This window comes from Nicotiana sylvestris, chromosome 6 (assembly GCF_000393655.2).
Source record: "Nicotiana sylvestris chromosome 6, ASM39365v2, whole genome shotgun sequence".
NCBI lineage: Eukaryota > Viridiplantae > Streptophyta > Magnoliopsida > Solanales > Solanaceae > Nicotiana > Nicotiana sylvestris.
In genome coordinates, this window is record NC_091062.1 from 137,733,992 (window position 1) to 137,744,606 (window position 10,615).

Sequence of the window (10,615 nt, forward strand, 5' to 3'; positions counted from 1 at the left end):
AATAACAATGGGAAAATATCCTTAAGATTGTTGGAAAAATATCGGATTACGGAGAATAAAATTTAGCTTGAGGCATGTCAAGGACATTGTCTTAAGAATATTTCGCCCACACCAGGATGAATAAAATTAGGCGTATCCCCCAGGATTCAACAAGCTCTTCTAGTATAAACTAGGAGCAAAAACAACAAAGATTAACAAATACAACCCATCACAATAGAAAAAAAGTTTTTAACTTTGTTCTTTTTTGTTACACCCTCCAAATAAACAAGAATATACTTATATATGAAATCCAAACTTGGACATCTGATTGTTGGCAAGAAAACGTTAGAAACTAAGGCTCTTAAAAAATTGAAAGAAACGTTCAATTGAATTCAATGGTCAGATTACTTTGTCCCAATGGAATTCAAAATTAAACTAATTTTCTGCTATAAATATATTTAAAATAATTACTATAACAAAGACTCATTAATATAATAGTAAAAAAATGAATCTAGACATAGTTTTGGAATATTTCTTTTTGAGATATCAAAAATATTTTCCGATCATAAGCCATACAACAATGTTTTTCTTCTCATGTATCCATCGCTTTTGAACTGCTTCCAATCAGGTTGCTTAAATTTTATTTTAATTTTGATTCTCTGACTGTTTTCTCTACTATCCCTTTTTGTAATTTTTCTATAATTCATTTAGTTTCCCTGGTGTACGATGGCTAAGAGATGTACTATAAGTTCCTGAGAGTTCGTTTAAAAAGGAAGGATTGAAACTAACGGCTTAGACTCTTTATTCAACTACTGCTTTTTCCACGAAAATGACTTCCCTCAGTTTATTTGATATACTACACTGTATATACTTTATTTTTTCTATTGATAATTAAATATACTTTCGTTTCTGCTAGAATTTTTGTTTGATGGAAACTTAGGGTCCACCAAACTGTATAGAGAACCCGATTCTCTATCAATTCCTACTCACGCATAATAAGAGATAAGTAAATGACACATCAAAATTTTATGTGGAAAACTCCCAACTCACGGGATTAAAAACTATGACCTACACTCGTGTAAGGCCCCGTAAAATTTTTACTTACAAACTCGAAATCTCGTAGTGTCGAGTTAAGAATATGTGTTCGGACCTATTGGATTGATCTATGCATTAAAAGTTAAGGAAAAATATTTTTCAGAAGAGCGCGTTTCTGCGGCCCATTATGCGGCCCCGCATAATAGCAATGCGGGTTGCATATTTGCTGCAGAGTGAGTCAGAATGTTGGATAATTTTGAGGACAACTATGCGGCCAATTATGAGATCGCATAATCGATATGCAGGCCGCATAGTCGTCGTATAACCTCCTTGAGATTTTTGCATAGGGCAGTTCTGCGGTGTATTATGCGACCGCAGAACAGGTATGCGGACCACATATTAGTCGCATACCCTGGCAGAGTATTCAAGTCTTGAAGGCTACTTTTGCGGTCCCTTTTGCGGGCCGCATATCAGTTATGCGGTCGCATATGCAACCGCAGATTGAGTCGGGGCTCCTATTTTCTAACTTTTAAAATCCGACCCCATTCCGTTAAAAACACCCCATTAGAACCTCTTGTGCTATTTTCCATTACATTTAGAGTGAGAGAAAAGGTTCTAGTGGGGGAAAGTGATCCTCACCAAGTATCTATTCAATTCTTGCTCAAATCCTTGAAGATTATCAAGTAAAGTTACTAGGACTTCATCCTAGAGGTAAGAACTTGTGCCCTAACCTTTGATTTCGAAATTCCTACTAAAATAAGTAATTAACAAATGAGTTCATGGGTATAAGGGTTGATTATCTTGCATGCATGTATGATAAAAAGGTATGGTGAGCTAAGAATGTAACAAATGGGGTGTAGGATGATAGATCTTTCACAAAAAGGTCTTAAAATCATAATGCACACCCAGTACTTGATAATGTGCTCAAGTGAGCTAGAATCTTGATTATCTCTCTAATTCTTGGTTCAACTTGTAATTCTCATAAAATAGATCGAAGTGGCTAAGAGTTCCGGAATTATTGTAAGAATTTAAGAAAAGCTCTATTGAGGTATGTATGGCTAATCCTCTTCTTCTTAGTGTTAAACTTTTGGTGTTTGAATAATTGGCGTAAGTTCCAAGTTGATCATACTAGATGAATTGCCTTAATGTGTTGGGTTGAAAGATTTTTGTTCCAAAATTTTGTTCTATGTGTTTACCCGGAAGTCATATTAGTTGAAAATGTGATTATGTTCTCCATGTGTTCTTTTCTTTCCTTAGGTTCGCATGCCTTATATGATAGCACCTATTGACATAGATGATGAAGTTATTTGAACGAATAAATAAAGGGAAGATTGAAATTATAAAAATGTGTCCAAGTGCCAAGAACTACTTAATAAATGGGGTTGTTTGTGCCATGTAATGGAAAATGGAAAGAAAGGTGAATTAAGGAATAATTGAAAGAGGTTATGTCCCAAGTGAGATGGCTTAGCCAATCGGGCCGAGATCAGACGCCATGATGTACACATGGTGGCATTTATGATGGATTCCTGATTATCATTGTGACTTTGGATATGTATCACTTGGGATGGCTTAGCCGGTCGGGCCGAGACCGGACTCAGTGTAAAAACGCGGTAGCATTATGGGTTGTGGCACTTGGCACTAAATATTACTAACCTAAGGAGATGAAAAAATTGAATCGGAATGATGTGGTCCTTATTTGGTATTTCCTTGTAATCCTGTGAGGTACTTATTGATTGTTTAAACTGCCTTCTATTTGTTCCCACTGTTCACTCTATTAAGATTTGTGTTTGCCTTACATACTAGTACTATTCGACAGTACTAACGTCCCTTTTTATGGGGGCGCTACATCTTTGAATGGATGTAAGTGGTTCCATTGCAGATAGTGCCGATCACAGATATCTCTCTTTCTCTCCTTACAGCCGTCTTGGTGAGCCCCCATTTCTCCCAGGGATTTTGTAGTTCTTTTGTATAAATTTTCATATTTTGAGGTATAGCCGGGGCCTTGTTGCCGGTATTGTCATAGTGGTCTTTTGTATCCTTAGAGGCTCCGTAGTCGTTTATGTGGGTCATGTATGGGTGCCGGGGTGGTCATTAGATCACGTTGTACTTTGAAACCCTTCTTCACCAGATTGTAAACTGTATGTACTTTTGAAAACTTAACTATGGCATGTTGCATTTAAGTAAAAAAATTTAACTAGCAACGTTTATGTATTTATATAACAACTCTCTCCCGTGGTAATCTAAAACAACTTCTTCGGATATTGAAGGAGTCGAGTAGGAAAGGCTGGATAGGCTTGCTTGACCGGGGTTCACTCGTTGCGCGCCGGTCGCGCTCCCCGAGGATTGGGGCGTGACAACTCGTAGGATTTCAACTTCACTAACCGAACAACTTTTAGATTACAACCTATTGTAATCTAGGAATTAAACTCTTAATCCCTCACTCACTTGTAATAACTCTATTACAAGCCTTTTTGTAATAACTCTATTACAAAGCTCACAACTCGGCTAACTCTAGCCAAGACACAAACACAAGGTTTATGGTTTTATAAATAGTTCCTACACAATGTTTCTCGCTAAGCTAAGTATGAATTACAAGTAGATCACACTAACAAAAGTACAACACAATTAAGGACATATAATAAGACAGTGCTGGAAATTGGTCCTCTGTTATATTATTCTTTATTCTTAAAGCCTGAAAGTCACTTGCAAGATGGCAACACACTTGAGAGGAAACTTGATTAATTTTTAGATGTGCAAGTGTGTGTTTTTCCTTTGCTTCATGTTAATAATATCCAAGTGATGTCACTTGGATGATGCAAGTAAATATCCGGTATAAGGCATTCCCCATAAAGTGACTGCTGCATTATTTGCACTTCTGCATGTGTGCAAAGGAACAATTACAGCGACTTTACAGATGTGAGGAGTTGACTGGTACAGTCAGCAAGGGAACTGATGTCCATCTGTTCCCTCTGTCGTTTCTTTGACTTTGGTTGTTGAAACTTGTGCCCGATTTAAGACTTATTGTTCTTGAGCACTTTGAGGAGGTGTAACAGGTTCCCGATCTGGTTCTTATCATTAAGTTTATTAGATCATCAAAACATAAAAAGGCACATAACTTATCACTTTCCCCTTTTTGATGATGACAAACTTATAATTGAAGTTTCCCCTAAGAACCAGATTACCATGCAATATTTACTGTATTCCCCCCGAACCTGTTCCCTTTCTCAATTAATTCCCCTTTTTGGCATCATAAAAAGATTAGTCACAAGTAATAAGCAAAAGAAGTCTTGCGATGTTAACTCATGCCACATGCGTGCACACAAATATGGCTAAAAATAAAGCATAAGAGTATAACATGCATCGTAAAAGGACATGATGCTCATTAATTTTAAAAAGGGAGAACAAAATAGTAGTACCATTGTTATACAACCATTCACAAATCAAAAAAAAACCTTAAAAGTACCAGCCACAAAAATAAAACAAAAAGACTGGAACCAAGCAGGACAAACAATATTTCACTGGACACTGAGAAGGGAATTGTTTTAAGGAGCACTAGAAGGGGGAGGCAGGGATGAAAAGGCAAGGGTTTTGAGGAGAATATCCATTCGAGCATTACCAGATACTTGCTCATTAATCAGCCGCTCCTTCAGGTCCTCGACCTGTTTCCTAAGATCTCCATTTTCCTTGGTAAGACGAGCCACCTCTGTGCCTTGTGCACTGCTGGAACTAAGTGCCTCTTAGGCCTGACTAAGCTGCCCTTCAAGAATGACATTCCTTGCCTTCAAACTCCTTATCTCCTCATTTGCAGCATTCTGAGCATCAATTAATTGCGAGATAGTGGAATTGATGTCAACCCCTCGTTCTTATTAATGCACGCACACTCTTCTAAGGTGGTTTTGGAGATGGTCTGCTTGCGAGTTCCCATTGTTGCTTTTCCAAAAGGGACTTTGAAGAAGTTAAACACTTTAGTGAGTAAGAACCCGTAAGGCAACCCATGATTACCATCCTTAAAATCTGCCACTTTCTTCATATGCTGTATCATTAGACTAGGCAGATTGATAGTGGTGTAGGCATCCAGTGCTTCCATTAGGAACAAGTCTACTATTGACATGATGGAATGCCTTTCTGCACATGGAAGCAAAACCTTGTTCACCATCTCGAACAACAATTGATATACTGGAAGGAGGGCCTTTTTGTGCACCCACCCCTTGCTGCACAACATCATCCTTTAGAATGCCGCTTCTGAAATTAGGAAAACAAGTCCCCTCAATGGATGAGATCTCTTCAGTAGGCAATCCCAAAATGTTCCCCAATGCAACCTCGTCCATCACAAAGTCTATTCCATTCTCCTTCAAGCAGATGTTATCATCTTCCACTATGAACACGTCTGCGTAGAAGCTACGCACTTCTTCCTCATACACCTTGGGGCTCTCATTCATGAACAAGTGTGTCCACTATTGAAACTCACAGATGTCAACCAGTTGACACATCCCTGTCATGTCAAGAATGTTAGGAGCAAAGGTTCTTCCCCATTGTACCCTCTGCTTCCTGAGGTTTTCTCTGCCTTCATCCTTGGACTTAGTCACTTTTGCCTTCTTGGAGGAACCAGGTTCCTCGGTATCACCAGCTTTCTTTTCACAGACTTTGTTACAGTTTTCCATTTCTCTATAGACTTCCCAGACAATTTTTCACCAAACTTTTCATGTTTAACACTTTCCATAGATGGCTCTCTCCTGGGCTTTAGAACCACAGGTGTCTTAGAGGACTTATGAATCAAGGAAGCTGGTTCCTCATTTACCTCTTCATTGTCAAGATCAACCACAAGTTCTGGAGGCACTGCCTCATCATTCACAAGCTTTCCCCCTTTCACCAGCCTTCTCTTTGTCTTCTCTTCTTTGTTTTTCTTTAGAATAGACTCAAGGGCTTCCTTCTTTTGCAGCCTAGTGGTAGGTCTTTTAAGAGTGGTCTTTTTGGGAGTTGCCCTTCTACTCCTAGCCACAATGAAGCTTGCTACAGACACATTGTCATAGTCTTCTTCACTATCTTCAGTTTCCTCTTCAGATAGAGATCTCATCTCAGGAAAGACCATGGTTGACGGTTCATCATCGAAGTGAGGACAAGGGGCAGGATCAATACTGACCTGGGGCTCTCTTGAGGAGCATATGGTTTCATCCCAAGTAGGAGAAGAGTGCTCTTCTCGGGCAGAGGGATCAGGTCCCTCTGTTGGTTCCCCAGTAGTACTGACAGGTGCCAAATGTTCAAAGGGCACTAGTTCCCTACCCTCATCTTTGTGACTGTCACCTTTCCCGTGAAACCCAATGGTCTCATTAACACCCTCAAAACTACCAACCAAACCTCCCCTGCAGCAATTAGCAATATATTCTCAATTTCTTCTTGTTCATTTTCCCCCAAAGTAGAGTCAGCGGTTACAGAAGGAACATTACCTGTGGGATTGGAAACATTCAGATCAAAGCTTGGAACAGACACTGAGAGCCTTCACTAGTACGAACCACATTTTATTGGGCTTCAAAACTCTCCCCAACCTTATGACTAGAAACTTCCTGACCCTCGTCTCCGTCTACTGTGTCGCTTGTTGCAATTTTTTCTAGCGAGGCGGAAGGAGATGTCGCAGTAACAAATCTTTTGGGGTTTTGAGTCTTACGACTGTTGTGAGAACCATAACTCGATTGGGTTGGAGAGGAAGGATTTGGTTGTTGGTCTAGTGTGGGGTTTTGACTGGTTGACAGAGGAGGCTCAGATTCTCGTTCTTGTGCTTTGTGAGACAAAGACATAATGGGGACTACACTAGAGACATTTGATTTTTCTGGATTTTGAGACATAGTGGAGACTTGTAGTGAGGACACTAGAAGAAGAGTGATTGCTTTGAGAGAAAAAGGGATTTTTTGGCTTTGATGTGGATAGTGAGGAAAGAGACAGCAGTTGGGGTTATTTAGGGTAAGTGAGAGATAGGTTACAAATGGGTACGAATTTTCCCAGTAGACGAGTCATTTAGTAACAGATGTGACGTTTGAGTTCTAAAGAGATGAGAGAGAGAGATTGAAATTTTTAATGATGTGGCACTTTCTTAGCTGTTTAAAAATGTGCATGAGAATACAAAGGAACTACTAACCTGTGTCAAGGGAACCAAGTTCCCTGACTTAGTTTTCTAAATGTGAGCCTCATCCTTTTGCCAAAATGCAATGTCATTAGTTGCTTGCTTGCTTTGTAATTTCCATGTGTGTCTACCTATAACAGTATAGAGATGAGTTAGAACTTGCCAGAAAACACTTTTTAGCCATTTTTTACCTATTCATTCTTTTATAGCCAATCATTGAGGGACCTGGTGCTCAATTTAATTTTATCAACCCCAATGCGAATCGATTCTTTTCAAAGTGCTCTCTGCTCAGCGCTTTGGTGAAGATATTTGCTGCTTGGTCTTCTGTTTTATAGAATTTCATGCAAATAAGATCCTTTCAACATTGTCTCTGAGAAAATGATGTCGCACATCAATGTGTTTTGTTCTCTTATGCTGAACCGGGTTCTTTGCCATGTTGAGGGCATTGGTATTATCGCATAGTAATGGCATGCAATCACAGAAAACAAAAAAGTCCTCCAGTTGCTGATTGATCCACAATAGTTGAGCACAGTAAGACGTAGCTGCTACATACTCAGCTTTTGCAGTTGAAAGAGCCACAAAGTTTTGTTTCTTTGTATCCATGAAATCAAACATGATCCCAGAAAATGTGCCATGCCGGATGTGCTCTTTATATCCCCCAGATAATCAGCATCAGCATACCCAATTAAGTCGAAATTGTCCCTTGAAGGATAGTAGAGAACCCTGTCAAGTGTTCCTTTAAGATACCTTAGAATTCTCTTGGCAGCATTAACATGAGATTCCTCTGGACTGGATTGAAATCTAGCGCATAATCCCGCATTGATTACAATATCAGGTCTACTGGCTGTGAGATACAAGAGTGAACCAATGATACCTCTGTACATGGTTTCTTTTACAGGACAACCAGGTGTCACACCCCGAGCTTGGGGGCGAGACCGGCACCCAGTGCCTCACTTATCCTTGCATACCACTTTCGACTAAGAGACTCTGAACATGTAATACCATACTTTGGCCATGGGCCACATTGCAAGATAATGTGCGATGCAAAATATAAGGCTGAATAGGAGACTAACGATGACTAAACGTCAACATAAAGTGGGGCCGGCAAGGCCATCGTAATTACTACAACTGACAAACCAACAAAATATATGTACAGGGCCTACAAGCCCAACATACTGTACTAACTGACAGGATATATCTACAAGCCTCTACTAATAGATGTACTATGATCGGAACATGGACCCGACCTACCCATAACCTATCTACATATATACACAAGATACACACCACAATGCTAGACCCGACAACTCCGAAAGAAGGGGAGCTTACCGATAAAGTTGAACTCGAGCAACTCCTACTGAGGAGGTCTACCCATTTGTCTGTCTGAACCTGCATGCATGAAATGTAGCGCCCCCAGAAAGGGACGTTAGTACGAAATAATGTACAGAGTATGTAAGGCAATATACTGAAGCTGAAACTTAACTGATAATGTACAAAGTATATATCAAGAACATTTGAAGATATGCTCATCTGCTGATACTGACTCAACTCTCTCAATATAGTGAGTAAAATAGTTGTCTGGCCCTATAAGGCTCGGTATACATATATATCTGCTCTGCCGTAGTAGGCTCGCTCATAAGTGCTCGGCCCTACTAGGCTCTGTATCTTGACCAACTGGGCTTGCTCATAAGCGCTCAACCATAGTAGGCTCGGTATATAACCTACCATCTGATCAGAGGTTGCCCAATAGGGGCCTGCCCATCGATTATAGCTCGATGGTAATGAAAATACTTTTAATGCTGTATATATGTAAATTCTCTGATCTCTTGACTGGAAGAAGAAAATACTCAATTGAATATGAAGTCCCAATAAGGAGAATAGTGTAACTTACAAAACTAAGAAAATATACGTAATTTGCGAGACTAGCCAAATATACGTAAATTCCGGGATATGAATTTTTCTTTATGGATCATAAACAAAATCGTGTAATGACAAGATCATGCAAAATGAAAGAAGAGCTTAACCTTAACATACACGTTCCCCGAATTATTTGAATGAACCTGCTTCTGCAAAATTTGGACGAAATTCACACTTGGACAAATTTGAAATTTCGGACGAATTAATCTGCTTTTAACATTTTTTTTAATGAAATGTTGCTAAGGATTGAATTGAACAATATGTTCCTACTCTCTCACGTTTGTAGGTTGAAGTCAGAATGTCAAAAGTTTGTTCTCTTGGTTTTGGTTCAAGACAGAACGTAAGAGTTGTTCTTGATCTTCAAATGAATTGTATTACTTTTTGATTGATAAAGCTAAAAAAGTCTTGATAAGATTTTGTTTAGAGTCTTGACACATGTTAAAGGTGATTGATGAATCACCTTAATAGGGAGGGGGGGCTGCTGCCACATATCTCCTTGGGGGAGGTGATTTTATTAATTTATCCACTTATTCATTAACCGGGTAATGTTTCGTTACCCGGTAATTAATCTATTACCCGCATAATTTACTTCATATATACTTTATATATTACACTACCGTGGTTATATGGTACCTTGCATGGTAGTAGTTTATAATTATCGGGTATTATTACTTGATCCGTATTTTATCCAAATTATCCATTTTCAACGAAACTCGTTTTCTTTAATTCGTGTACCCCTTTATCTTTCATAATACTTATTTAACGCTTGTTATAAATAGTGTAAGTACGTTAACGTCAAGATTATCTCATCCTCACGTCTACGTCGGTTAACTGAAAGTGAAATTATAACGTACGAAAACGCGAGATGTAACATCCTTCCCCCCTTAGAAACATTCGTCCTCAAATGTTCAACTCCCCATGATCCATATAACTTTGGCAGGGTCGCCTTTATAGCAACACTACTACCACTCTCCCTGTAGAAGCTTAATAATCTAACGCCACACCGGACCACAACTATCAATAACGACAATGGACTTACATGACCAATGACAATAATCAATACAAGAATTTATACACGTACCTTATAATTTTGACGTCTCAATCGGACCCTTCTCTGGAGGAGGAAATAAGTAGGGATATCTAGACTTCATGTTTTCCTCGGTCTCCCAAGTCATCTCTCCCACATTGTTGTTTCTCTAAAGTACTTTCACAGAGGCTACCTCCTTATTCCGCAGCTTGCGGATTTGTCGGTCTAGGATGGCAATCGGAACTTCCTCGTATGATAAGTTCTCTGTAATTTGTACGTCATTCGTGGGCACTATTCGGGTAGGATCGCCAATGCACTTTTGATATATCTTAAATACTTTTGCCTTATATTTTGATGATCTAACAAACTTACTGTTAAGAACCAGATAGGGAAGCTGACCTACTTTGGATTGCTGCAAACTTTAACGGACTCCAACAAAAGATGAACTGCTACAGATTCAGGAGCTAGGAACCAAACAAGGACCTGATGTTCTTGTGGTTCCTATATAGCAGTACAGAATTATTTGGACATAGCTGGAACTG

General features: G+C 39.2%; 1 protein-coding gene across 1 annotated transcript; it reads right to left on the bottom strand.

Moving 5' to 3' along the window:
- Positions 1-7,180: 7,180 nt before the first annotated feature.
- LOC138871358 (secreted RxLR effector protein 161-like) lies at positions 7,181-8,013 on the bottom strand. Its single transcript, XM_070149229.1, has 2 exons — positions 7,683-8,013; positions 7,181-7,260 (listed from the first exon to the last, which is right to left on the bottom strand). The coding sequence occupies exons 1-2, from the start codon at positions 8,011-8,013 to the stop codon at positions 7,181-7,183; spliced, it is 411 nt and encodes a 136-aa protein (XP_070005330.1).
- Positions 8,014-10,615: the final 2,602 nt, after the last annotated feature.

Coding starts and splice junctions, on each gene's coding strand:
- LOC138871358 (XM_070149229.1), bottom strand. CDS start 8,013: ATGTACAGAGGTATCATTGGTTCACTCTTGTATCTCACAGCCAGTAGA. Junction 7,261..7,682: donor CTTTCAACTGCAAAAGCTGA/GTATGTAGCAGC, acceptor ATACTGTTATAG/GTAGACACACATGGAAATTA.